Genomic DNA, 25,220 nt, shown 5'->3' on the forward strand with positions numbered 1-25,220 from the left:
GATAAGTAAGTCTCCTTGCAGCAGACCTAGCAGTTTCCTCTCCCTAATTAACTTGTTAAAGAAATATAATTTATCTTTCGGTCTCTTAAATAATTCGAAAATTGTTGGGGGTATGGACAACTTTGGAGGCAACTTCTTTAATTCTTATAACAATAACTCTACCAGAGAGACAGAAGGAAGCCAATACTTTGATCCTTACTTTGTCAAGCATCGAAAAAGAACAACGAAAGCACAGCTCAAGGTTCTGGAGGAAACCTTCGAGACCAACATCCGGCCGGATGCAAACATGAGGAAGAAGCTTGGGGAAGAGCTAGGAATGACGCCTAGAAGTGTCCAAGTATGGTTCCAGAACAGAAGGGCAAAAATCAAAAAGCTCACACAGAAGAAGATGATGCAGCAAGAAAACACAGACAACACCAAGGGCCAGGAGACAGCCCATACACCAAGCCCATCAAAAGAAAGCAAATACAACGGCTATCACCCATACATGCCCATCCAGGGACCTTTAGAAGAGTTCAATGTATATCCAAGAGATAACAGCATCTATAAACATGCAATACCGCAAGGAATGGGATCTCCGGTGATGTATGAGGGCTTTGGATACAGAGGGCATGAAGAATACGGATATCCCTATGTACAGAGATATGGAAACGGAGAGTACTATCAAATGCAATATCCGTATGGGATGATGCAGGCTCAATGGCACCAACCTCCAGGATTCCGTGACGAAGATTACTATCGCTCTACTAGAAAACAGCAATATAGAGGAGGCGCACCCAATCCTGAAAAGATGTAGTCTTCGCTGGGGTATGTCCATAAATTCACGGCCTGCAAGAATTAGACTTGCCACAGAATTTTATATCTTTAATAATATTAAAACTTTAGGTAAATGCCTTGGTCTTGGTAAGACCATTTTTGCAATTTATCTACTTACATTTGTATTAATAAAAAGGAGAAATTCAGGAAGAAAACGAAATAAAGCGTAGAAGGCCCATTTAATACCAGGCATTACTTGTATCGGCATAGACATCCATGGGATCCGCTTTTTGAGCACTTGGAATCTTCTTTTCTGTCCGAATCCGAGCACCTACACTTTTCCATCTCTCCCGATGAGCAGGGGGGACATTTGCATGAGTTATCAACGCATTCACTGTTCTTACAAGTCTTATTTCCCTTCATAGAGCTTTGTTTTTTTGTCTATAAAAGCTTTCAGATGACCATTGAAACAACTCCAACTCATTTCGATAGCTGTCATTATGAATGGTGCCATCTGACAAATGATTGTGGTCTTCCACTACACCCAAGCTCAGGTTAAAACCTATCCATTGGAGGATCAAAGAGAATGCTATCTTCGTGAGCCTCCCCTCTCCTTCTGAAATAACGTATTCCAATAAAGATGAGATATGACAAGATGAAGATGGCAAGGAAAATGAATACAATTGTGATAACATCGCTAGGAAATCCCCAAAAGTGGAAAATAGATCGTTGAGAACGGCTTCCACATTCCAAACGAGGTATCTTTAGCACATTGTATGATCCTCTGCTATTCCAGAATGAGTTCTGATTCAGATATCCCCAGATTTGAGAGAATGTAGCTCTTGGAGATGTTTCTAGGAAAAGAGCAATCGAGCTTGCAACTATTGCTGCCGATAGGCTAGTCCCTGCAGCACTGTTTTCTCGAAGAACCTCCTCTCCCAGTGCAAATATCCTCACACAATCTCCATGATTTGAGAATTTGGATACTCCAGCATACTTGTTTACAGACCCGACGTTGATGACTGACTTCGAGCTTCCAGGAGAGTAATTGCAGGACTGGTCGTGGAGATTTCCAGCGGGTGTGACAACTACCATTCCTCGACTAGATATATGGTCGACAACAGCGTTTAAAGCCTCGGAATAAGGCCCGGAAACCCCAAAAACAAGAATCCCTGGCCCTCCTTTGCTTTCAAGGCTTTCTAATCCGTAAATCATGTCAGAAAGCATAACCTTTCCATCGCACCCGACTACATCAAGGACATTCAGATGACTGTCCTTGGCAAATCCAGTATCTCTTCCCACCAGAAGAGAGGCCATCGTGTCTCCGTGCGTGTTGCATGATTCGAGACGTCCACTTAGATTGCAGACGTTGTTTACAGGTTTGACTGTTGTATCCAGGAGAAATATGCTTACTCCCTTTCCAGTATGATAATATTCGTAGAACCCAAAAAAACTTGCCATCATTCTTTTGATCTGAAGTACTCGGAAGATCCAGTTGTCATAAAAGTAGTTGTTGAAGATGATATTTTCATAATACTTCATCAGATACATGTAGTTTGGAATGCTATTCTGAAATGCAGACACACCGTATATCTTGTCTTCCTCTATATGCATGCCAATCCCACTACCTTTTTTCATCACATTCTCATTGTTTGAGCAAAAGGACACACCTGTAACATTCTTAGTATATTGTCTCTTGATCTTCCCGTTCTGTCCCTCTACAAAGGCAGAGATGTTTGACAGGTCTCCATCATGTACGTCCTTCGTCAAGATATAACACCTCTCCCTTCCAAAAGTGTAATTGTCGTTGCCTTTACATTGAGTATCGTCCAGGTTACTACCTGTCTTTATCTGTCCCTCATATCGGGCTACAGAGGGAATCTGAGCATCTTTCCTGGGCTCTTCAACTTCTACCACAACCTCCTTGACCACAGTTCGAACTTCAGTCTGTACCTCTATAGAGGGTATGTCTGTAGGATTTCCCGCTTCGTATGAGTCTTTGTTTCCTTGAAAAAGAATTCCAGGTGGGTTTTCCTCCTGACCTTCTTGGATAGACTTCTCCAGTCCTATAATCTCACCTGTACTCACATCTTCACTACCCCACACCCTTTGTGATACTATTAGAACCATAATTCCCATTAGAAACATCTACTTCTCCTTCACATCGGGCAGAAAGTAAATCCTTGTTCCCAAAGATATGATACCCATGTTTCACTTTCCATCTGCAGTAGAACTCAACAAATGAAATCAGCCGACAATCGTCTTTGTTACATAAACAACCCATAAAATAGACTTTAATGGTTATTCATCTTTTTTTTCCATTCAACAGGACATATCTCCCCATTTTCGTCGTTGAAGGTGATAGCATCAATTAAACGGAGGATCTCGCTAACCGACCTTCCAACTGCATGGTAATTGATGCTTAGGTGTTTAACATCCAGATCCTTGGAGAGTATTACCGTGCCTCGCATGGGGTGTCCGTTCTCCTCATCAAACATCTCAAACTGATTGCAGAGTTCCCTCTTCATATCCCATATCATTGGCCATGAAACACCTAGGATCCCGCCATTTTCCCTTGATATTGAGGCCCATGCACGATGTGAGTAGACCGAGTCGCAGGAAACAAACAGAACTAAGGCATTCCTTTTGAGAAACTCCTCTTTGAGATCGCAAAATCTGTTGACCTCTGTAGGACATACAAAGGTGAAATCTAAAGGGTAAAAAACAATCACAACATATTTCCCTCTGTAGTCTTCAAGAGAAATCTCCTTGATTTCTCCATCAACCAGTGCCTTGTATTTGTTACTAGTAAGAACTTTAGGAAATTTCATTAGGGTTGAGTTAATCTTTCTACAAATATAGGGGAAGACATTCCATATCTGGATCATTAAGAGACCTAATCCATTAGGCCTTTGGATACCATTCATTGTTTAATAGCTCTTCCAGCTCATACAATTCGTTGCAGAAGAAGCCTTTCTCTCTTGCAAGATTAAGAAGCTTCCTAGCCTTTACAAAGTTTTCTTTTTCCATGATGTTTCTTCTTGCCATGATGAACACCGACTCCTTGTACTCCAGCAGCTTGTATCTTTCCATGTTCAACTCAATCTCCTCGAGAGTCTTTTTAATAGCATAGTTGGATATCAGATATCCCGATGCCCTTTTGTACAACCCAAGATTCACATCATGCTTCACTCTATACTTTAGAAATGAACCTATGTCTAGCGTCTTAAGGGCTTTGGTGTATTCCAAGAGAATCATACCTTTCTCATGGTCCTCGGACTTCCTAATGACTTTGTTATCTATCGAGTTTATTGCCTCGAACATTTCAAGAAAGAGTGGGGTGCGAGGGCCTTTGGTGTGTGAGTTTAGTCTTTGTAACGTCAATTTGATATATACACCCACGACTTAATTCTCAAGGAGACTGCTTAATGGAAAAATTTGTGCCCTTGCCAAATGAGCTGCAGGAAGTTCAACGCACCGAGACATGGATCTTTGCAGTTCTGCCCAAGGAAAAGATCGAAGACAATCAGGCCGTCTGTAGGGGCGTTTCCGGCTGACGATATCTCCCAGCCTGTGCATCTGACTGGATTTATGGGGTACAAGGCAGGGATGACACATGTGATAAGGACTAAGACCCAGGTTGCAAAGAACAAGCAACTTTCTAGGGAGGTGATGGATGCAGTGACTGTGGTTGAAGCACCGCCGATGGTTGTGTATGGGATTGTGGGATATGAGAGGACTGTGACTGGACTGCACAGACTCCCGATTGTCACGGCATCCTATGTGAACGATGGAGTTCTCCGCAGGATGTTTGGTAACAAGTACATGGAGAAGGAGGCGGCGGCCCAGTTCTGCCGAGGAGAAGTGACGGAGTCCCGGGTTGAAGAGATCAAGAAGAGGGCAGAGTGTGTGCGAGTGCTTGTTCAGACACAGCCGGAGATGGTGAAGACACTTGGGCTGAAGAAAGCACACATCGCGGAGATACAGTTGAATGGAGGAAGCATCTGCGAGAAGGTTGAGTGGGCTCTGGAGAGGCTTGAGAAGGAGATCCAGATTGCAGAGGTGTTTGGAGAGAATGAGAACATCGATGTGATTGGGGTGACGAAGGGAAAGGGATTCCAAGGAACAGTGAAGAGGTTTGGAGTACGAAAGCAGCCGCGCAAGTCTCGAAAGGGGATCCGAAAGGTTGCATGCATTGGAGCATGGCATCCGAGCCGTGTGATGTACTCTGTTGCACGAGCAGGGCAGATGGGGTTCCATAGAAGAACAGAGAAGAACAAGAGGGTGTACATGATTGGAAATGGAAGCACCAAGATCAAGACTGAGTTTGACCTAACCGAGAAGGCGATTTCGCCGATGGGAGGATTCCCTCACTATGGAGAAGTGAAGAACGACTTCATCATGGTGAAGGGGGCGGTTGTCGGGCCACGGAAGAGGGTTGTGACGCTTCGAAAGAGTCTTACACAGCAGAGGCCGAGCGAGGAGCTTGTGATCAAGTTTGTCGACACATCGTCGAAGATAGGACATGGGCGGTTCCAGACAAGTGCAGAGAAGAAGGCATTCTACGGAGCAAAGAAGGCAGAAACAGTCGCCGAAGTCCATTAAACTCTTCAATATTATATATGTCCTTACTTTAGATGACTCTGATTTGTATTTCCATTCTAATTGGCTTGGGAAATATTCGCCTTTTCTTTTGATTATTTATTCATATTTTTAACCGCTGAATATGATAAGCTCAATCGGCTTTCTTCCTGGTGGAGTTTCAATAGAGAGACTCAAGGAGTTTGTGTATGACGAGGACATCCATCGAGCATTGGACTATCTTGGAATTCCGGTTGTCGACAAGTCGAAAATGGCTTGCGACGATGACATCGACGAGTCGGAGGAGATAGTAGAAAACGACATTATAGTCTTCTGCACTCCAAACGAGGATGATGTGAGTTTCTTGCAGTTTTATGTACAGAACAGAGAATGCACAAACATTTTCCTCCACCACGACACATATGTGTTCAGCACTATTTGCGATTCTACCCAAGCCGTCATTGGAGGAGAGACGTATGTTGCACTGGCCACATTTGAGAAGGACATTATGGTGTTTGATCCATTTGTGAGAAACCCGGTGCTTCCTCAAGTTCTTCTTAAAGGACATGAGGAAGCAGTTCTGTCAATAGAGTGTTCCAATGGAGTGCTCTTTAGTGGAGGTCTTGATTCAACGATTATTGAATGGGATACTGAAAAGGCTCTTCCCAAAAATAGAATACAGGCCATGGGACCTGTGAATAAGCTTGGAACCTTGAATTCATCGGTGATTTATTCTGTGGAAAACTCTCTGTATTGGACAGATAGAGAGATTAGGTTTGATGGAGAAGTTGAAAGAATAAGGATTATGGATAATAAAATGCTTGTATCGGACTCCACAGGGATCTTGAGACATTATGACCTAAGAAATGTATCTGATCCGGTTATGGAGAAGAGAATCCACGAAGACTCTATTACAGGAATCGATGTGCTTGGAAGTAATGTGTATACAGGATCTCTGGACGGAAGCATAAAGATTGTAAGCCTTGAAACGTTTGATGTTATGAACAGTGAAGACGTCGAAGAGAAGATATTTTCTCTAAAGGTGCATGAAGACGGGTTTTATGTGTATGGAGGAGAGAAGAACGAGCCCGAGCTTAGATACATCGACTGCTCTAAAGACGAGTGATTTCCAATAAATCATCTTAACAGATGTTTAGTAGAGATTTTGAAAGTTATTAGCTTGGATCCCTGGAAATGGCATGCACAAGATGTGGGGTGTCCCAAGCCATAGTCATCCGGCCTAAGGATAAGAGTAAAGTCTGCAAGGCATGTTTTTTCAATGGTTTTGAGGAGGATGTCCATGAAACAATAACATCCTCAAAGATGTTCAAAGAAGGAGACAAGATTGGAATCGGGGTGAGTGGGGGAAAAGACAGTACGGTGCTGGCCTATGTATTGGACCTTCTCAACAAAAGGCATAAGTATGGGATAGAGCTTATACTACTCAGTGTAGATGAAGGAATAGCAGGATACAGAGACCACTCCATCGAAACGGTATGCAAGAACAGCAAAAGCTTTGGATTGAAGCTTAGGATAGTGTCATTTGAAGAGATATTTGGAGTGACGATGGATGGGATTGCTCATAAAACAGGGAAGAGAGGAAATTGCACATACTGTGGGGTGTTCCGTAGGCAGGCTCTAGAAGAGGCGGCAAGGGAAATGGGAGTAGATATGATAGCAACAGGACACAATGCAGATGACATGGCCGAAACAGTTCTGCTTAATGTAATTCGAGGAGACATTTCCAGGCTTGGAAGATGCACTCGGGAAAAGACAAAAGAGCAGAAAAATGGAGACGGAAAAGTGATATCGCTTTCGAGACTCAAGCCGTTTAAGCACATTTATCAGAAGGAGATAGTTCTTTATGCATTTTACAAAAAGCTGGAATATTTTTCAACGGAATGCACATATTCTTTTGGAGCATCTCGGGGAGACCTCAGAATGCTGGTGAAGCAGCTGGAAAGGGAAGATCCGAGAGTGATACTGGAAGTGATAAGAAGTGGGGATCTGCTTCAGCAGAAGGAGTGCATGGACAGAACACCTGGAGAGTGTGTGATGTGCGGGCATTCGACATCCTCCGGGGATACCATATGCAACGGATGTACTCTGATCAAGAGATTGGGTAATACAAAACCTAACTATTGAGGTTTACTTGAACAGGCTGCTTTTCTATCGAGATCCTTTTCAAGAAGCCAGACTGATATGTGGGAGACCCAATACACAAATGTGACAATACAACTATATACACAAAATATTCTGACGTCTGGAAGAAACGTCATGATAGACACAAAGACATATACCAAGGCTGTTGCCCACGTGCTCCTATGAATTCCAAGGCGTTCAATGTGATTTAATAGGATTATGTATCCCATGAATGTTGAACACAGAAGATTGAAGACCGAGGATGGCTCATTGAACCTCGACGAAAGAAGGATGAATCCTAGGAAATAGGATGTCAAGCCAAGTATTTGGTTGCTTGATGTTCTCTTTGGTATGTTTATACTTTCTTCAAGAGAAAGAGGAGTCTCTTCATCTTTCACTTCGATAGGAGATCCTGTATTATATATGGATGCGGACACAGAGTCTATAATGAAGAATAACTGTGTTATTGTGAAATATACATATAGCGTAGTGGGATGTATTTCAAGGGTTAGAGTTCTTATTAAAGGAGATAACAAGTATGCAAATGTTAGAAGCATGAAGTTTGGCTTTAGATTGATTCCTGTGTCTTCTCTATTCTCTAAAAAGTTTTCTATAAATGTGGAAATGAAAGAGAACCATGACGACTTTGGCATCCCAGGCTTATCCTCCAGCATCATAACCTTGAAAAGAGAGAGGGATAGCATTACTATGGATATTCTAATGACCATTCTATTTATGTCTTCGTAGATCTCATTCACACCTCTCCTCTTGCACACCTGATGAACTTCCATGTAGTTTATTGGGTATTCCTGCTGTAAATACAGACATCTCTTCCAAAGCATTCAAATACCCTTCAGAACCACCAAGAATTTAACTTTGTTCTTTTATTTTATGTGCATAGATAGATCCTTTATGGATTAAGTTTTATGCATCTCGACAGATGCTGCGTAAACTTGGCTGCCATCACCTGTTTCCGGCAAGATGGGCATTTTAGCCTTGGAACTGAGGTACAAGGCACCGTTGCATAGTTTCCAGGCTTTCTTATATATTTCTGTGTGCATCTTTCCTCCACCACCTTTAGGAGGTATTTCTCAAGAACATAGCGAAATACAGACTCCATGATTTCCCCGTTCTTCATAAACAAAAAACAATCTCCCCCTCATGAAGGTTCTACTATTTGCCATTGGAGTTCTGTGCAGGAGAATAAAGCTAGAGCCCAAGGAGCAGTTTGTATTCAGAGATAAGGTCACGGCAAACCAGATGTACAAGTTTATGTATCAGGCTCCACGATCTGGAAAAATCGAGATGACGGTGTTTGATACAAAAGGAAGACAGATGATCAAGACTCGAGACCCGTACTCGGTGCTGTACTCCAAAATGAATGAGGATGGAGAGATTGTGATATCTGTTAAGAACAACAGTTCAAAAGGCATTAACTTTGGCTACAGATGCCCAGACACCAGCAAGAAAGCTCAAGGAGACCTTGGGCCAATAAGCGTTGATTTGGTTTCGGAGCTCCAAGAAGTCCTAGAGACAATCATTCAGGCCCAGAGAGTTCACATCAAGAAACATGAAGAACATGCAAGGATGGTTGCAGGATCAAGGAAGTGGGTTACAAGGCTCTTGATCTTTGAAACCCTCTTCTTCACAGGTGTACTGTACTTCTTGCACAAGGATATGCTGAAGATGTTTGAAACCAAAAGAGAAGTTTAATTAAAGGACTCAACTCTTCTAAAAAGCCTTATGATTTCATTTGCTGTCTCTTCTAATGTCATGGCGTCGTTCTCAATGACCACAGAGCCACTAGAAGCAACAAGGGGGCCGTGTTCTCTTGTCCTATCATCATTGTCTCTTTTCGATATGGCATCGAGCAGCTTTTCATAGGATTCCGATCCATTTTCCTTATATCTTCTCCTTGCCCTCGTCTCCGGGCTTGCCGTAAGAAATACCTTCAGATCTGCGTCAGGCATTATCTCGGTAGCTATGTCTCTTCCATCAACAATTATTCCCTTCTTTTCAAGATCTATTGTGGATCTTTGGATTTCCGACACCTTTTCTCGGACATACTTTTCCTTTGCAACGGAACCAACATTATTATCAATCTTTTCCCCACGGAGATGCCCAGATACATCTTTTCCATCAATAAATACTCTATTGTCTCTTACCTCTATGTTCAATCCAAGAACAAACTTTTTCTGATTCTCGTCCTTGGGGCACACCTTCTCAAACTGCCTTGCCAGGGCATATGTCACGGCTCTGTACAGATTCCCAGATATCAGATGAGAAAAACCCAGTTTCTTTGCAACAAGATCAGATGTGCTGCTTTTTCCACTTGCTGCAGGCCCGTCAACGGCAATCTTATACACTTTCATTGGGGATACAAAAAGCCTCCTCTTTAAATTCCAAGTCTCACAGTAAGGAAAACCCAACAACAATTCCACATTCATACGCTGCAAAAAGATGCGTCTCTCCTATCCATAAATCTATAACCCTTTCCGAGCTGTCATTAAAAAGTCTTCCTTTCGGATCGAATGCCTTCAGTTCTTCCTCGGAGTGTACTAGCATCACCTCATTTCCCTTCCGCACCAGCTGGAAAAGAGTCTTCGTCTTGGTTTTTCTCTTGTTAATCTTTCCATGTTTGATGGTTCCATCAAATCCTCCAATCAAAATCTTCTTTTCATTTGGTCTGCAGCAGGACAGAGAGTAGTTGAACATCACGGTGGCTCTGCGGTGGCTTCCCTCATCATGTAAGATTTTTGTAACATTGTTCAGTGTGTCCACAATAATAACGGTATCTGTTTGGCTTAAGTATTTGATAAAGGTATATCCCGAGGGGAAGGATATCCTTTCTTCTTCCTGGAACTCGTTACCAAATCTAAATATCTTGCCATTAAGACCCAAAGCATAAAAGCAAAGAGATCCTTTGTTTGGACTTCCTGTGGAATGCTCTCCATCCTTTCCTTTCCTTGTCTTTTTTTTTATGGCTATGGATGTTATCATTCCCTTTATCTCATTAAATACCGACACAACAGAGTTTTGACGTATCCACACGAGAATGCCTCCATCTGTTGCAAAAATAATATCCTCGTCCCAGTCGATCTCAAAGTTCACCACCCCACTTGTTTCAAGCTGCACCATGTTCCTGATTTCCCCTTCGAAATCAAACCTTCGAATAAACCCGTCACTAAATAGAGCAACACACCGGATGACATCTTCCTCCTGTCTTGCTTCTATCTTCCGGCAGTATCCAAAACTAAAACTCAGGATCCGCCTCAGATTCAGTTCTTGGTCAAACAAGTAGACTTCCGAAGCCTCCGACGAGAATTTGAACGTTGATTCTCTCTCAAAGCCTTTCTTAACGCCCACAAAAATATATTTACTGTGTTTGGAGGGAAGTGATACAGTTGTTATGCACTTCCCAGTGTTGTACAGGAACAAATCATCGGTTTTTATTCTTCCGAGGACTCTGATAATCTTTTTCTTAAGCATAATACTTTCTATAGGCCCCTCCATCACTTCTACGATGTTTGATTTTCTGTACGTCTCAAAGACCGCCTTGTCGACGTCTCCACTTCTATCCAGATGGACTATGTCCAGGGACTTTTTCTTGTAGCCTCTTGTATTGGAAGATGGGATTTTTGGCTGTTTGGATCCATAGCCATCCCGGTACTCGTTAGCCATCAAGGGATTTTAGAGTTGTATTTTGGGGACTCCAAACCCATAAAAAATGGTTTTTGAATCCGATCTTCCAGAAGCAACTCTGGAGCGCTACTCCAGGCAGATCATTGTCCCGGGAATACATGTGAAAGGACAGAAGAGCCTTGGAAGCTCGGGAGTATTAGTGGTAGGATGCGGAGGATTGGGGTCTCCGGCCATCCTGTATTTGTTATCGTGTGGAATAGGGAGAATAGGACTGGTGGATTTTGATAAGGTTGAGATCCACAATTTACAGAGACAGGTTATATACACCGAGGCAGATGTATCTCAGTACAAGGTCACGGCTGCGTTATCCTTTGTCAAAAGAGCGAATTCTTTGATTAAGGCTGTGGGGTACAACGAGTTTCTGGGAAGGGAGAATGTCGAAAGAATTGTTGCCCCGTATGATATTGTTCTGGATTGCACAGACAGCATATGCACAAGATATCTTTTGAGTGACTGTTGCCAGGCTCTTTCCAAAAGTCTTATCTGTGGATCGGTTCTCAGATGGGAGGGGCAGTTGTACAAGCTTACTCCAGATGGTCCCTGCTATAGATGCCTGTTTCCAGACATGAGGGAAAGAACCCTTACATGTGAGGATGCAGGTGTTGTGGGGCCGATTTGTGGAATTATTGGATCTCTTCAGGCTTTGGAAGCAATCAAAACGATTATGGGAAATACCGAGCCTAAGATGACAATCTATAACGGTATAACATCAAACTTTGTAGACTCCAAGCTTAGGAGTTCAAGGAATGACTGCATTGTTTGTTCAAGAAAATGTATCCCAGAAGACCTCTACTTTCCCACAGCTAAGTGTACGGCCGTCTCTGATGACAAGGCAACGAATCAGAATGTGGAGACAATTAACTGGGAAGACATTTTGAATAATCTCGACTCCTATCTTCTTATAGACGTTAGGCCACCAATACAACACGAGATGTTCAGGATAAAAGGTTCTGTGAGCATTCCGCTTGCGGATCTACCAGATAAGATTGGAGATATCGAGGCGTCTGGAAAAAAGATAGGAGTTGTATGCAAAAGAGGAATATCGTCTCGAAAGGGAGCTTGGATACTGAATATGAATGGGATTGAGGCCTTTTCTGTTAATGGAGGAGTCGACAGGCTCAAAAGTCTCCTGAGAAAAACAGGAGCTGGTCCTTGAATAATTTTTTCCAAAAGTCAAGTCCATACAGATGTCGGGGAAGTCTTTAAAGGAAGTTCTGAACTTGGAGATCTTTAGAGATAAGAAGATATGTGTAGATGAGGTTCTCCCTCAGAATGTGGATTTTCTTATTGTTGATCTTTCGGATGCCTTGGGACTCTCTATATCTGCATTCAGCGAAGAGACAGATCACTACAGAAAGATTGCAAAAAGCCGCAATAAACAAGTTTCTGTAAATTCGGCCTATGATGGAGATTGCATGGAGCCAGACATCATGGATGATGTATGGAGTGCAATGAACATATGGGGAATAGATGGATGTGGGAAAATTCAAGTATATAGGTCAGGGACCTGCAAGAAGTCGGACTGGTACAAATACGATATCGTCATTAGGGTTCAGCCACTGGATAGTGGAATATCCACCGACATTGATGGAAAGATTCTAATTTTTGGAAGGGGGAGAAAGTATCTTGAGCTTAGATACAAGATATTAAGAGACAGAGTTGACTATTACACTCAACAGTTTGAATAGGCAATAAAAATCCCAAGATTTCTATTTGTTTATAGGAATATAATTTTCATCAAGCAAAAGCTTCTGGAGGAAAGGGGAAAGCAGCAGCCCCTGTAGTGTAGTGGTTATCACGCATCCTTTACACGGATGAGGTCCTTGGTTCGATCCCGAGCGGGGGCATTTTTCTACTGTAGATGAAGAAAGAACTTCTTTTTAAGAGGATTTCCTTGTCAGAAAATGATATAATTTCTCTTTTTTCCTTCTAGCATATTTATCACCACAGATAGTTCATAATATGCATACCAAATAAACAATATTATTAGCACAACAGATATGGCTATGTTGCACGAACTAGCAAACTCGTCGGAGATCTCCAGTTCCCTTCGAAAAAAGGGATAAATCCTTTTGGTAAGTTCTAAAAGGTAGAACATGATCATGATATAAAAAAAAGGAGTAAGGACTAATGCTATAGCAAAATTAACGGGCTTTGGGAAGTTTAGAAGATTTTCTACAATGTCCTGATTTTCGTGGGAGACAACTACGTTAACCACCCAGCATCCCATAACCTCTGCAAGTATCTCAATAAATGTAATACTTTCTATATTCTCCAGAAGACTCCAAGCCGAAGAAAAGAAATATTGTGCTTTTACAAAACGAATAACATGCTCTGGCCCCAGATTATCTTTCATCTTTTTTTCGTTTTTACCTTTCAAGAGAATCACTAGAATAGAGACCCGAACAATAAGCATCAAAACTTTCCGGAGGTCAATGGTCTTCATCTTAAACACACTAATAACACTTTTGAAGAAGAATCCAAGAGTGATGTTTGCGAATATAAGAAGTGTATAAATAATACAGAAAGCCTTTCTAATCTCTAGTACCATTTTGACTTCTTCTATTTTTTTGGCCTGCTTCTCTATGTTACTCCAAACTAACCCGAACTCTAGAAACCTCTTGAAAGGCCATAGAATATATCGGCTTGGAGGAAAAATCCTATAGATTGCATTAAAGATAAAGTCCCACCGAATTAATCCTAATATAACGATCACTATGCAAGTCCACGTAAGCCAGAAAAAAGTCCAGAATACTCCCCTTTCTCTTTTTTTTGAATATCTGTCTTTCCTTTTAGTACCATCTACATCCTGAGACTTTTTTAAAGTGTCCATTACAAATATCAAGGCACTGTCTTTTTTTGAGTATTTGCATCTGGCTCCCTGGAAAGTAATTGCATAAAACTGATGAATATTGAAACAAAACCGATTAGTTAATTACAGATTTAAAGGAGAAATAGAAAATGACATCCAAAGAGGAATACATTTACTAAGATGTTATCTATCTTATAATCTTCCTTATCTAAAACGAAAGGACAAAAACCTAGAAGATAAAAAAGGTTTCTGGCCTAATTCTTTTGCCATATCTATACCCTTCTCGAACACGAAAAAGCTCAACAAAAAAAGGATCAATCCACAAGCTACAGTAAGAATCTTCCTTGGGAGTTTAAAGTTCTTCAAGAGCTTTTTCTCAAACTTCATAAAGATTCCTATGATTATCATAACAAAGAATGATATGAAGAAGACTGGAAATACCACTTCCAGGGCCTTAAGTATATCTTTCTTTGCACTTACATCGGGAATCCCACGGCTAATAAAGTCAATAGCAATTTTCAAAAGTGATTGAAATTTTTGAAACTGTTTTTCTTCTATAATGGTAACAGTCTTTGTCAATATCCCTCCGCTTAGAATAGCTGTAATTGAACCCGATTCAAAGTCCTCGGAAAGTATTTGAGACAAGAACAGGACGTAAGATATAAGGATTGCTGATCCTGTCTTTTCTGAAGTCATTTGAAATTTCTTAGATCTCCATTCTTGGATTACAAACATCATTAAAACTAGATCTACTAATGCCTTTGCACATTGTAGAATTTCTAATTTTCTAAAATCTTCGGAGGAGGAGTCCCAAACCTTATACATCAGAATTGTATAGGCCATTTTAATGCACGGAAGTGCCATAGATACATTAGATATTATTCGAAACACCATCTTTTTAGTTGAGGTCTGGAGAGGGAAGACTTCAAGGAATTGGATTAATATATACGCCATAATAGTTATGTAGAAAAGGAATACTATTTTCTGTATCTTTTCCTTGTTACTGGGCCTAATCAGAAATCTATCCTCCTCCTCGCCATCTTTTACATCGATGATGGAGTTCATATGCCTCCTAAAGCTAAATTATTTATATAAAATCCACCAATAAAGTCACCAATCATGCTAGGCCAGTCCAAAATCAGAGAATAAGCTAAGATTCTTTGTTTGTTGAAATTGTTTGGTGAGCAGAGCCCTTTAATGAACGGGCAGAAGCAAGAGAACATCATTGAGGAAAAGGATGTGGGATTTATCCTAAGCTATGGAAGAAACTATTACGCCGAAGGAATAATGGAAAAGGAAGCAGAGATAAGGAGGTTATTTGAACAGGTGAGCCTGAAGCTTGGGACTAAAGAGGTGGAGACGGGTCTTGCACCTCCGATGTGCTGGGATCTTCTTGGAGATAGAAATAGAATTCAGAGCGAGCCCAATCTCCAGGTTGCCAGGGTTTGCAAGGTGCTTGAGGGATACCAGGAGCCAAGATACATGATAGGAATTAAGATGATAGCCAAGTTTATTGTTGGAAAAGGAAAGCGTGTGGATGCTAGCCTTATACAAGAGGGGATGAGAGTTGGGGTTGATAGAAACAAATACCAAATTATCCTACCTTTGCCTCGGAAAATAGATGCATCTGTGACTCTGATGCAAGTTGAGGAAAGACCCGACGTCACCTATAATGACATTGGGGGATGTAAGGAGGAGATTGAGAAGATAAGAGAGGTTGTTGAGGCACCTCTTCTGAACCCCGAGAGGTTTATTGCGCTAGGGATCGACCCTCCCAAGGGGGTTCTTTTATATGGCCCCCCTGGAACTGGAAAGACTCTTTTGGCAAGAGCTGTAGCCAACAGAACAAATGCATGTTTCATAAGAGTCATAGGATCGGAGCTTGTACAGAAGTATGTTGGAGAGGGGGCAAGAATGGTTAGAGAGATATTTGCTATGGCGAAGGGAAAGAAGGCTTGTATTATTTTCTTTGACGAGGTTGATGCATTTGGAGGAACGAGGTTTGATGACGACGATGACAATGAGGTTCAAAGAACAATGCTTGAACTAATCAACCAGTTGGACGGGTTTGACCCACGAGGAAACATAAAGGTTCTGATGGCAACAAACAGGCCAGACACCCTCGATCCAGCACTTCTCAGGCCTGGAAGACTGGACAGGAAAGTCGAGTTTGGGCTGCCAGACCTTGAGGGAAGAACATCTATTCTGAAGATCCATGCAAAGACGATGAGCGTCGACAAGGACATCCGCTTTGATTTGATTGCAAGACTCTGTAACAACGCAACAGGTGCAGAGCTGAGGAGTGTCTGTACAGAGGCAGGGATGTTTGCCATAAGAGAAAGAAGGAAGATTGCAACTGAAGCAGACTTTCTGAAGGCTGTTGATAAAGTCATCAAGGGATACGCAAAGTTCTCCTCTACCCCAAGATATCTGACCTATAACTAAAGCAATAAACATGTTATGTCCTGTGTACCTTTCTTGAACCACATAAATCTTTGAATGGATAGTAGTTTTGGATTTGGAAGCCCTGGAATGGATGGAAATGTTTTGGGGGTTCTAGGAATACCATTAGAGCTTGTTTTTGAGGAAGGGTTAGATGCTGAGAAGCAAGCAAGTGTGATTCGTAGAGTAGAAGAAAAGACATGCTTCCGCCTCAAAAGGGAAATGGACATAGACATCTTGATATCTGAAGTGGCAAATGACGAGACTTCAACCATGGAGACCTTAAAGAGTTATCTAGGAAAGGGTCTTTTTGGAGGGAAGTTTGGTTTTCTGGATGCAGTTAGTGTGATTGTATGCTCTGAAAAGATTAGTGTTGACGAGATGTCCAAGCATTATGTGCCAATTGATGAGATCATGGGGGAAGAGGTTGAGGAGGTGTTTAGAAGAATTGCAGACCTTGAGGGAAGGAAACGGATCGAAAGACAGGCCAACCGATGGAGCTTGAAGTCTTTGAAGGACATTTTCAAGAGCAATCCCGACGAAGACAAAAGGTTTGCTGATGGGCTCTTTGTTTTGGAAAGATACAAGGAGGCCTATAGAATATACTCAAGATACAATGGAGTTGACGAATTTTCATGTTATTGTATCGAAATGTCTATCTACTGCCTGATTTTGTCAAAGAAATCGGTTCCATCAAGTATAGTAAATAGCCTTGGGATGTTCGGGAGTGAGAAGGTATGTCTAGTTAGGATAACGAGTATAGCCATAGGCTTTTCGGACATTCTTGCCTTAGAGATGTTGGCTCTACTTCAGGAAAAATCGCTTTTTAAGGCTCTTGCCCAGGAAAGCTTGGCTCAGGTCTTAGATGGGAAGAAGTACCATAGAAAGAAGATAGAAATGTGGTTTAACTCGAGTTTAGAATTCCGAGAGATGAAATATATCGGCCGATCGATAAGATGCTGCGAATGTTATCTTGACCTTAGCAACTTCAACTTTATTAATGGAATCTTACCTGAACTTGAGAGAAATATATTGCTCTCTCCCAATAGATATATTAAGGAAACTCTTGAGTTAATGAAGGGAAACTGCAGTCCTGGCTTGGAGGATGGAGTAATAGAGAAAAGTAAGGAAGAAATAGTCATATGGAGAGAATATCAAGGATCGATGTGCAATTTTCAAGGAGTTGCGAATGTTGTGGAATCGATTTTTGTGCAATTCAAGGGAAGAGGCCTTGTAAGTATCTTGCAGAAGGGAGAAGAGACTCCAAAAACCTACTGGACAAATCAAAAGGTTACCTTTGATGGGCCAGGAGAGTTTATTATCGAGGATATTACTTTTAATGCCTGGGAAGTTGAGTACAAAGTGAAGCTTGGAATTCCAATTGATATTAGAGAGGATACACCCTTTATGCATGTGGAAATGAAAGACGTCCATGAAGTTCTGTGCGGGGAATTATACTTTCTTTCTTGCAAGATAGTTAGAAACCATAATTCAAGAGTCAAGATTCTCTTTGATAACAGAGAGTTCACAACTAGTAGCAATATGTTTGGCTTTGAGATGGTATTTCAGGCCGTAGGCGTCTATAGTTGTAGAATAATCTTGGAAGCTGAAGGAGTCATTACATACAAAGATGTAATGTTTACAGTTATTCCGTCTTTTTCGATAGATACTTTTAACTACAAGTATTGTCTTCCTCTGGTATTTCTGAAGATCGAGAGCCATATTGAAGAGAATTCAAGAGTAAGATCCTGTTTGGCACTTAGCAAGGATCTTGAGGTTTCTGGTCTGGACACTACTACTGGGTCATTTTATTCCTACAAGGAATATGCCATTGAGTATTTCAGAAAAAACATTGTTGGTGTAGGAAGTGGAGATCTTGGACAGACTCTTGGAGTTGAGAAGGAGAAGCCGATACTACCAGAAAATCTCCAGAAGCTGCTACATGGTATGGACAAATCTCCACCAGTGACATCTGATCTACTTTTCAGCGACCTGATTCCTGTAATGGAAAAGAAGATGATTATACCAGGAGAAGGAACCTACTCCTTTTGCACCTTCCTCCAGGGGAAAAAACCTCTAAGAGAACTCCTGAGCCCAAGGGCTAAAGAACCTGACAAAGTATCAAAGAGAGAAACCAACGAAGTAATCCTATACAGTTTGAAGAATGAAAGCTTAGGGACGATTTTTGATGGATCCTTAGAAGAACAACCAGGAAAAATATCTATGAGAATAGAGATTGAAATACCACCTAAAAGAGTGTGTGTGTTTGTGGTTAAAGGGATATTCGAGGCCCTGTTCTCTCCAGAGGGTTTATCTGATGAGGGAATAATCAAACCTATCTGTCCATTTGTCTACATAACACATTTCTCACCAGCACGGTTGAAGGAACCTACAATAATATACTTATGTGTCAGCAATTACTATGAGCAACATGTTCTGGATGTGGAGATTTCGTCTCCTACCATAGCCATATGTAGCTCAGATTCCAAATTCAGAGTTGAAAAACTTTCGTTCTCCCTTTTCGAGGTCCGATCTGCATTCAAAAAGAGAAAGAAATATGAAGAAAGCGACATCAAAATTAGTATAAAGGTTGAAAACGAGGAGATTGATCATGAATGTTTGGTAGAGCTTCCACTTGTTTCATGATATTTAGGAATAGCTTCTTAATAAAAACAGAAGAGAACCCTGGAAATGGAGGAGAAACATAAATTCTGGAATACACAGCCCGTTGGCAAAAATGGATTGGGAATTATATCTAACGAAAGATCTGTATCTCTGGAGAAGCCAAAGCTTCCTGGGGGATTTCGGCTTGAAGAACTAGAAAGTATTGAGGAATTAGCCAGGTTTCTTGAGGAAAATTATGTAGAAGATGTCCATTCAGGACATATGCTTAAATACTCTAAAGATTTCTTGGAATGGGTAATTGGGAGTGATGAGGCAAGAAAGAAATATTCTGTTGTACTCCGATTGTGCGGACGGATGGTAGGATTTATATTTGCTCAGGAACATTGGATAGTTATCCGGGAACAGAAGAACCGTGTGGTTGGAGTGAACTTTTTATGTGTTTCGCAGGAAATGCGCGGGAGGGGATTAGCACCCATACTTATAAAGGAAGTTACAAGACAAGCAAATGTGGATGGGATCTTCCAAGGAGTGTTTACAAACGGAATAGAACTATTTTTCAATATTTCTCACGGGAGATATTACCACCGGCCTCTGAATGGAGAGAATCTGTTCATGAGTGGGTTTAGCGACCGGATTATAAAGTCCCGAAAGACTCATGTGAGAGAAGGAACAAGGGTAGCAGAGGAAAAAGACATGGTGGACATAGAAAAGCTGTATCTGCAAGAGAGTGAAAAACACATGTTCTATGAAGAAATAAGATCTTCGAATATATCATCTACATTTAAAACTGTGAAGAATGTGATACATACATATGTCCATGAAAGCGGTGGAAAGATTGACGGGTTTGGATCGTTCTTTATAATTGACACTATTGAAAAAAAGTCCAAAAGAAAAGTCCAAGGAGGATATCTGTACTACAGAGGAGGAAGGGATATCAAAGAAATGGTTGAGGATCTTATATATTTCGCAGAAAAAGAGGGATGCGATGTATTCACTTGCCTCGATACAATGGGAAACTCCTCATTCCTGGCAGACCTAGGGTTTTTTCCTGGAAGTGGAGAAATCCGATATTATCTGTACAATTGGAGCACTCGGGAAGTACCGAAAGATAAGGTCTTCTTTATTCTTCCATGAGTACTGTGAAAGAGATAAGTAAAGAAAATGACTTCATAAAATCTTTTAAGATGGTTTAGAAATATTTGGCGTGTTTTCTTGAGGCCCAATGAAGCTAGTGACTCACAATGAGAGGTTTCACTACGATGAAATTCTCGCATCCTGTGTGCTTCTTCGTATATATCCGGATGCTGAAGTGATAAGAACAAGAGATGACTCGATCATTTCTCAGGGAGACATCGTTTACGATGTCGGAAGGGTGTTTGATCCTCAGTCAGGAAGATTTGACCATCACCAAAGAACATTTTCCGAAACATTTTCCCCAAAATACAGGACTAAGCTTAGCAGTAGTGGACTCATATTCAAATATTTCCATAAGAAGCTCTTGGCCTTGTACGGAGTGGAGGAGTCGTGCAGAATATACGAGCTTGTGGTAGACAAAATATATTCGGAATTCTTTCTTTACGCCGATGCCATAGACAACGGGATTGATATATACGGGGAAATAAGGCCTCGAAGTATTGCCGACTTGGTAAGTCTGTTTAATTCTGACGAGCCAAACGAGGACTTGGAAAATCAGAGGTTCCTTGAGGCGCTAAAGATTGTAGATAAAGATCTAGACAATTACTTAAAGAGAATCAGAACATGGATTGACAGCTATGAATACGTGGAAAGTAAAATAAAAGAAACCAACGGCCCAATTCTTGTACTTGACAAGCACTATAGCACTGACCTGGTTTTGGAAATTGAAGGTAGCCATCAAAAAGATTTCAAGTTCATGGTATTTCCTTTGAGAAATGCTTACAGAGTAATGGCAATACCTAAATGCAAAGGGTCATTCGAGACAAAAAACCCTCTGAAGAAGGAATGGCGCGGGCTAGTAAACGAGGACTTAGTGCGGGTATCTGGAATTGAAGGTTGCACTTTTGTCCATTCTTCAGGGTTTATGGGGATTAACAGTTCTCTTGAAAATGCCTTGAAAATGTGTTCGGAGTCTCTTCCAAACAACAGAAATCTAAATCAATAAAACAACAATTTATTCAATACGAACTCATGGATCTTCCTTTGAATCGAACGTTTCGTAGTCGTCGGAGTCTTCTCCTTCTTTTTTCTTGGACAGCTCTTCGTCGTCGCTCTCATCACTTATAAAAGATGGCGGAATGTCGATCATTTGTACCGACGGCGCATGAGATATTCCTCGAAGATTCTCATACACCGATGCTATAATGCTATCCAGACTTTCTCTGGTGTTCTGATTAGCTATATTTGATGTAGGGACATCTATCTTATATGTTGGAGCATAATAGTCAAAGTACTCATTGTAGGGTATCTCTTTTGGAATATCCACATCCAGAACAACACTTGTCCCATAAGCCCATGCTTTTGAGACATTCCCGATAGTGTATCCTCCACCGCCGAGGAGAATAAGAGGGATATTAAAGCTCTGCACAAACTTGATACATCTAGAATGTCCCAGGTGCGAAAGATTGAAGCATCCTAATTTATCTCCAGAAAGTGAGTCTGCTCCCGACTGGAGTACAATTGCATTCGGCCTATAAACTTCTATAACCTTACTAACAACCGGCTTGAAAATGCTAAAGTAACTTTCGTCGTCAATTCCATCTTTTAGAGGAACATTGACAGAATAACCTCTTCCCTTTGCTAACCCAATGTCCGAGACCATTCCGGTTCCTGGGAAGTAGTCTCCATACTTGTGAAAGGAAACAGTCATCACTCTGTCTGTGGTATAGAATGCCTCCTCAACCCCGTCTCCATGATGCACGTCTATATCTATGTATAGAACCCTCTTGTTATACTTCAGAAGCTCAAGAATTCCTAGAACTATGTCATTTACATAACAAAACCCCGAAGCTTCGCTTCTCTTGGCATGGTGCAATCCCCCAGCCCAGTTGATTGCAACGTCGTATTTCCCAGAGCTAATCTTCTGAGCCGCATAAATGCTTCCTCCTGCAGTAAGTTTGCAGTAATCATAAAGCCCTGGAAACACAGGGCAGTCATCTCTAATGTTGAACTTGTGAAGGTCTTTAATCATTTCCTCCATGTTTTCACTGGAAACACTTGAAAGGAAGTTTATATAATCCACTGAATGGAAGTTTGTTAGGTTTTCATATGATGCCTGAAATGGCCTGAGGATATCCATGTACTTGTAAAGTTCATATCCAACAAGAAGAGTATGTGTCATCTTTACTCTCAGAGGTTTCATAGGATGTCCCATTGCATAGCTGAAGTTCCCTATTTCGGGATCGTAAAAGTATACCACTCTCTTACTACTCATCCGGGGTTAAAAATTTCGGTATCAAATATCATAGGTGTACTTTCAGGCCTTCGGATCTTATAGGATATGGTTTCCTCCATTATCTATAGCTAAACTTCAGGAGCCCACAAATTCCTCCCATCTCCTTCAGCTTCTCCCCAGAGAAATGTGCAACAGGGACAATAGATATCTTGCAGTTCATCCCTTGGATCTCTCGGCAGAACAATTCCATCTCTCTTCTTTTCTCAACATCATTAGGCCTCATTTTTTCATCGGTGATCATGAGCCGGTCTAGGGCTCCGTAGTCCATTGCTTCCCTAATACTTTCCATTCCGATGCAGACCAGGTCAGACCCTTTTGCGAACTTGACAAAAAAGTTGTCCACCTCCCTTAGATCGTCAATATACTGAACTCCCTGAAAAGTCTTGGAGAGATCTTTGTCTGTGAGTATTGTATTGATGACCTTTGAATTAGAGCATCCTCTGCATTCAGGAGGGACCTTAACCACACAGAAGCTGCTCTGTATCTTCTTTAACTCCTTCGAGTTCACCACAGCCTTGTAAAACTCGTTTCTTATCTCGAATGCACTTGCAACCACAAATAGACTTATCTTATCAGCATACTTCTCCAATGTCTTAATGACATTGGTAAATTTCTTGTTTTTCATCTCCTGCTTTAATACTATACTAATTTTACTACGGGTTACTATAGACACAACACATTCTTTTTCGTAAAACACTACAAAAGCTGTTTCAAGCTGGGGCTTTGCAGCCTCTTTGAGTAATCTTATAGACATCTCCTGCCATTCGTCTTTTTCCAATGAAAAAGGCTGCCCAAGAGTTATATCTATCGTATGGTACGACCCAAGCTTGACATATTCATTAATTAGAACGGTCTTTCCCTTAAGATATATGGTAGAGCTTTCCAAGTCCACATTTATGGCTTCCACTTTTATTTTTAGTGTGAGTGTTACTCTATGCTGCGTCTTTCCATCAATTTGGATTTTACGTGTTGTCACCGACGTCACCATATCACCCACTTCTATGACAGAACTTAGAGTGTATATGTCTTCTTGATGCTCTGGAGTCATTTTTATGCTTCCTGATCTGCATTTTTGGTCTATTTTATTCTTCTCGAGCTTCATTTCCAGGGCCGTTTGCCTCGCATTTGATAAGGAATTCGGCCTGTTTTAAAACACCCGTCATTTGAATTCTGCTACAAAGGAATAAGTTAGATTATTGATTTCCCAGACATGAACAAAGAACTCGAAGACGTAGTTTCCTCTATAAAGTCCAAACTCCAAGCACTAACGAGCAACAAAAAGGGAGACTCGGGGACAGTGCTTATAATAGGAGGAAGCAGACTCTACACAGGGGCACCTTACTTTGTCTCTTTAGCAGCGTTCTATACTGGATGTGAGCTAGTATATGTATTCTCCGAGGAAGAGTCCATCATTCCTTTGAAAATATTGCTCCCCGAATCTATAGTTTGTGGCATTGAGTATCAGGAGTGGCTCCTTGAAAAGGTTTCTGCGTGTGTAATTGGCCCTGGACTTGGGAGGCCATCGGAGGAAACACAAGAAGAAATAAGAAAGATACTACTACACCTAAGCCGAAGAAATGTTCCTGTGGTTGTAGATGGAGATGGAATAAGGTTGGCGGAGAAACTTGGAATCGAAAATTTTGGAACTGTCATCATTACACCCAACATCAACGAGCGAAAACATGTCGAAAAGATTGAAAAAAGATTTTTCTATGTTCTGAAAGGCTCTACCGATGTGATCTTGTGGTCAGGTAGGGAAATAAAAATCGAAGACGAAGGATGTCCAAAGAGAATAGGAGGACAGGGAGACATCCTAGCAGGCACTATAGCATCACTTGTTTCAAAGTGTAAGGCACCTGCTATGGAGATAGATGTACTTGGATCTATATTACTTGGATGTATGATGGTTAGAAAAGCAGGAAGACTTGCATATCAAAAGTACAAGAGAGGTTTAATAACCAGAGATATACTGGAAGAGCTCAAAACCATCTTTAAAATTGAGTTTGAGTAATTATCTATGGGCCTTTCTTCAAACGAAGGGCTTCTCCCTTAGTAAGCTATTTGTTGTTCGAATAATAGTACTAGATTAGATATTATATGATCAAAATATATTACAATTATAAGGTATGAAAATATTTTAGATCTAAATTTTTCCATATAGCGATTTCAAAATAGATTATTTTCTAAGTGCAATAAATTGAAAATATCATGGCCACAAGTTATACAGGGATGATATATTGAACAGAATTGTCCTTAATTTCCAGGGTATAATAGTCATCTTATTTATTCTGGTCATTAATATAGTATTACTTTTAAATATATCAACAGTGTTTGACATATATTGAAAAGGTGCATTAATTCAACATAAAACGTTAAAAGAGGATTCAAACAACTTAAAAATGAAAGGAAGATACAAGTTGAGCAAAAAGTCAAGATTATCGAGGGCTCAAAGAGATTTTCTTAATGCTTACTTCGAAATGAATCCAAATCCAAATGCTCAGGAGAGGGAATCCATTGCATCCCAATCGCTGATATCCAAAGAAAAGGTTAGAAACTGGTTTCAAAACAGAAGATCCAAAGAAAGAGGAGACGATAAGGTATCTTCTTGTCTGAGCATTTCCGATGCAAATTTTACCGAAACCGGAGTTCATCCGATGTCAAATGACCTTTATATTCGGAGGTAGCTTGATAGATCATGTCTGTATGAGGTTGTGTTTCAATAAATATTGG

At 41.0% G+C, this 25,220-nt stretch overlaps 23 protein-coding genes and 1 non-coding gene across 24 annotated transcripts; 14 read left to right on the top strand and 10 right to left on the bottom strand.

Annotated features, from left to right (window-relative positions):
* Nucleotides 1–112: 112 nt before the first annotated feature.
* On the top strand, nt 113–796 carry Eint_031070 (Homeodomain-containing transcription factor-like protein; the record flags this gene model as incomplete). Its single annotated transcript, XM_003072564.1, has 1 exon — nt 113–796. One exon carries the CDS (start codon nt 113–115, stop codon nt 794–796), a length of 684 nt encoding a protein of 227 aa, XP_003072610.1.
* Nucleotides 797–1,311: 515 nt separating this feature from the next.
* Nucleotides 1,312–2,904, bottom strand: Eint_031080 (subtilisin-like endopeptidase; the record flags this gene model as incomplete). The annotated part of the gene is made up of 1 exon (XM_003072565.1): nt 1,312–2,904. The coding sequence occupies one exon, from the start codon at nt 2,902–2,904 to the stop codon at nt 1,312–1,314; it is 1,593 nt and encodes a 530-aa protein (XP_003072611.1).
* Nucleotides 2,905–3,050: 146 nt separating this feature from the next.
* Nucleotides 3,051–3,644, bottom strand: Eint_031090 (thioredoxin peroxidase; the record flags this gene model as incomplete). The annotated part of the gene is made up of 1 exon (XM_003072566.1): nt 3,051–3,644. The coding sequence occupies one exon, from the start codon at nt 3,642–3,644 to the stop codon at nt 3,051–3,053; it is 594 nt and encodes a 197-aa protein (XP_003072612.1).
* A 16-nt stretch (nt 3,645–3,660) lies between these two features.
* Nucleotides 3,661–4,080, bottom strand: Eint_031100 (uncharacterized protein; the record flags this gene model as incomplete). Its single annotated transcript, XM_003072567.1, has 1 exon — nt 3,661–4,080. One exon carries the CDS (start codon nt 4,078–4,080, stop codon nt 3,661–3,663), a length of 420 nt encoding a protein of 139 aa, XP_003072613.1.
* A 129-nt stretch (nt 4,081–4,209) lies between these two features.
* Eint_031110 (60S ribosomal protein L3) lies at nt 4,210–5,361 on the top strand (the record flags this gene model as incomplete). The annotated part of the gene is made up of 1 exon (XM_003072568.1): nt 4,210–5,361. The coding sequence occupies one exon, from the start codon at nt 4,210–4,212 to the stop codon at nt 5,359–5,361; it is 1,152 nt and encodes a 383-aa protein (XP_003072614.1).
* A 121-nt stretch (nt 5,362–5,482) lies between these two features.
* Eint_031120 (WD40 domain-containing protein) lies at nt 5,483–6,463 on the top strand (the record flags this gene model as incomplete). The annotated part of the gene is made up of 1 exon (XM_003072569.1): nt 5,483–6,463. The coding sequence occupies one exon, from the start codon at nt 5,483–5,485 to the stop codon at nt 6,461–6,463; it is 981 nt and encodes a 326-aa protein (XP_003072615.1).
* A 68-nt stretch (nt 6,464–6,531) lies between these two features.
* On the top strand, nt 6,532–7,482 carry Eint_031130 (Adenine nucleotide alpha hydrolase; the record flags this gene model as incomplete). The annotated part of the gene is made up of 1 exon (XM_003072570.1): nt 6,532–7,482. One exon carries the CDS (start codon nt 6,532–6,534, stop codon nt 7,480–7,482), a length of 951 nt encoding a protein of 316 aa, XP_003072616.1.
* Eint_031140 (phosphatidylinositol N-acetylglucosaminyltransferase) lies at nt 7,476–8,321 on the bottom strand (the record flags this gene model as incomplete). Its single annotated transcript, XM_003072571.1, has 1 exon — nt 7,476–8,321. The coding sequence occupies one exon, from the start codon at nt 8,319–8,321 to the stop codon at nt 7,476–7,478; it is 846 nt and encodes a 281-aa protein (XP_003072617.1).
* Nucleotides 8,322–8,640: 319 nt separating this feature from the next.
* Eint_031150 (putative endoplasmic reticulum membrane protein) lies at nt 8,641–9,192 on the top strand (the record flags this gene model as incomplete). Its single annotated transcript, XM_003072572.1, has 1 exon — nt 8,641–9,192. The coding sequence occupies one exon, from the start codon at nt 8,641–8,643 to the stop codon at nt 9,190–9,192; it is 552 nt and encodes a 183-aa protein (XP_003072618.1).
* Nucleotides 9,189–9,851, bottom strand: Eint_031160 (cytidylate kinase; the record flags this gene model as incomplete). Its single annotated transcript, XM_003072573.1, has 1 exon — nt 9,189–9,851. The coding sequence occupies one exon, from the start codon at nt 9,849–9,851 to the stop codon at nt 9,189–9,191; it is 663 nt and encodes a 220-aa protein (XP_003072619.1).
* A 37-nt stretch (nt 9,852–9,888) lies between these two features.
* Eint_031170 (uncharacterized protein) lies at nt 9,889–11,160 on the bottom strand (the record flags this gene model as incomplete). Its single annotated transcript, XM_003072574.1, has 1 exon — nt 9,889–11,160. One exon carries the CDS (start codon nt 11,158–11,160, stop codon nt 9,889–9,891), a length of 1,272 nt encoding a protein of 423 aa, XP_003072620.1.
* A 46-nt stretch (nt 11,161–11,206) lies between these two features.
* Eint_031180 (molybdopterin and thiamine biosynthesis E1-like protein) lies at nt 11,207–12,337 on the top strand (the record flags this gene model as incomplete). The annotated part of the gene is made up of 1 exon (XM_003072575.1): nt 11,207–12,337. The coding sequence occupies one exon, from the start codon at nt 11,207–11,209 to the stop codon at nt 12,335–12,337; it is 1,131 nt and encodes a 376-aa protein (XP_003072621.1).
* Nucleotides 12,338–12,368: 31 nt separating this feature from the next.
* On the top strand, nt 12,369–12,869 carry Eint_031190 (uncharacterized protein; the record flags this gene model as incomplete). The annotated part of the gene is made up of 1 exon (XM_003072576.1): nt 12,369–12,869. The coding sequence occupies one exon, from the start codon at nt 12,369–12,371 to the stop codon at nt 12,867–12,869; it is 501 nt and encodes a 166-aa protein (XP_003072622.1).
* An 86-nt stretch (nt 12,870–12,955) lies between these two features.
* Eint_031200 lies at nt 12,956–13,028 on the top strand. The gene has a single exon. It is a non-coding gene; the product is annotated as a tRNA-Val (tRNA).
* A 50-nt stretch (nt 13,029–13,078) lies between these two features.
* Nucleotides 13,079–14,014, bottom strand: Eint_031210 (uncharacterized protein; the record flags this gene model as incomplete). The annotated part of the gene is made up of 1 exon (XM_003072577.1): nt 13,079–14,014. One exon carries the CDS (start codon nt 14,012–14,014, stop codon nt 13,079–13,081), a length of 936 nt encoding a protein of 311 aa, XP_003072623.1.
* Nucleotides 14,015–14,197: 183 nt separating this feature from the next.
* On the bottom strand, nt 14,198–15,058 carry Eint_031220 (uncharacterized protein; the record flags this gene model as incomplete). Its single annotated transcript, XM_003072578.1, has 1 exon — nt 14,198–15,058. The coding sequence occupies one exon, from the start codon at nt 15,056–15,058 to the stop codon at nt 14,198–14,200; it is 861 nt and encodes a 286-aa protein (XP_003072624.1).
* Nucleotides 15,059–15,190: 132 nt separating this feature from the next.
* Eint_031230 (26S proteasome regulatory subunit 7) lies at nt 15,191–16,438 on the top strand (the record flags this gene model as incomplete). Its single annotated transcript, XM_003072579.1, has 1 exon — nt 15,191–16,438. The coding sequence occupies one exon, from the start codon at nt 15,191–15,193 to the stop codon at nt 16,436–16,438; it is 1,248 nt and encodes a 415-aa protein (XP_003072625.1).
* An 87-nt stretch (nt 16,439–16,525) lies between these two features.
* Nucleotides 16,526–19,081, top strand: Eint_031240 (uncharacterized protein; the record flags this gene model as incomplete). The annotated part of the gene is made up of 1 exon (XM_003072580.1): nt 16,526–19,081. One exon carries the CDS (start codon nt 16,526–16,528, stop codon nt 19,079–19,081), a length of 2,556 nt encoding a protein of 851 aa, XP_003072626.1.
* A 45-nt stretch (nt 19,082–19,126) lies between these two features.
* Nucleotides 19,127–20,194, top strand: Eint_031250 (N-myristoyl transferase; the record flags this gene model as incomplete). The annotated part of the gene is made up of 1 exon (XM_003072581.1): nt 19,127–20,194. One exon carries the CDS (start codon nt 19,127–19,129, stop codon nt 20,192–20,194), a length of 1,068 nt encoding a protein of 355 aa, XP_003072627.1.
* An 88-nt stretch (nt 20,195–20,282) lies between these two features.
* Eint_031260 (putative MYG1-like protein) lies at nt 20,283–21,200 on the top strand (the record flags this gene model as incomplete). The annotated part of the gene is made up of 1 exon (XM_003072582.1): nt 20,283–21,200. The coding sequence occupies one exon, from the start codon at nt 20,283–20,285 to the stop codon at nt 21,198–21,200; it is 918 nt and encodes a 305-aa protein (XP_003072628.1).
* Nucleotides 21,201–21,224: 24 nt separating this feature from the next.
* Eint_031270 (histone deacetylase 1) lies at nt 21,225–22,469 on the bottom strand (the record flags this gene model as incomplete). Its single annotated transcript, XM_003072583.1, has 1 exon — nt 21,225–22,469. One exon carries the CDS (start codon nt 22,467–22,469, stop codon nt 21,225–21,227), a length of 1,245 nt encoding a protein of 414 aa, XP_003072629.1.
* Nucleotides 22,470–22,548: 79 nt separating this feature from the next.
* Nucleotides 22,549–23,592, bottom strand: Eint_031280 (pelota-like RNA-binding protein; the record flags this gene model as incomplete). Its single annotated transcript, XM_003072584.1, has 1 exon — nt 22,549–23,592. The coding sequence occupies one exon, from the start codon at nt 23,590–23,592 to the stop codon at nt 22,549–22,551; it is 1,044 nt and encodes a 347-aa protein (XP_003072630.1).
* A 108-nt stretch (nt 23,593–23,700) lies between these two features.
* Eint_031290 (putative sugar kinase) lies at nt 23,701–24,501 on the top strand (the record flags this gene model as incomplete). The annotated part of the gene is made up of 1 exon (XM_003072585.1): nt 23,701–24,501. The coding sequence occupies one exon, from the start codon at nt 23,701–23,703 to the stop codon at nt 24,499–24,501; it is 801 nt and encodes a 266-aa protein (XP_003072631.1).
* A 388-nt stretch (nt 24,502–24,889) lies between these two features.
* Eint_031300 (homeobox protein HD-9) lies at nt 24,890–25,174 on the top strand (the record flags this gene model as incomplete). The annotated part of the gene is made up of 1 exon (XM_003072586.1): nt 24,890–25,174. The coding sequence occupies one exon, from the start codon at nt 24,890–24,892 to the stop codon at nt 25,172–25,174; it is 285 nt and encodes a 94-aa protein (XP_003072632.1).
* Between the last annotated feature and the right edge of the window lie 46 nt (nt 25,175–25,220).

This window comes from Encephalitozoon intestinalis, chromosome III (assembly GCF_000146465.1).
Source record: "Encephalitozoon intestinalis ATCC 50506 chromosome III, complete sequence".
In the NCBI taxonomy this organism is placed as follows: domain Eukaryota; kingdom Fungi; phylum Microsporidia; family Unikaryonidae; genus Encephalitozoon; species Encephalitozoon intestinalis.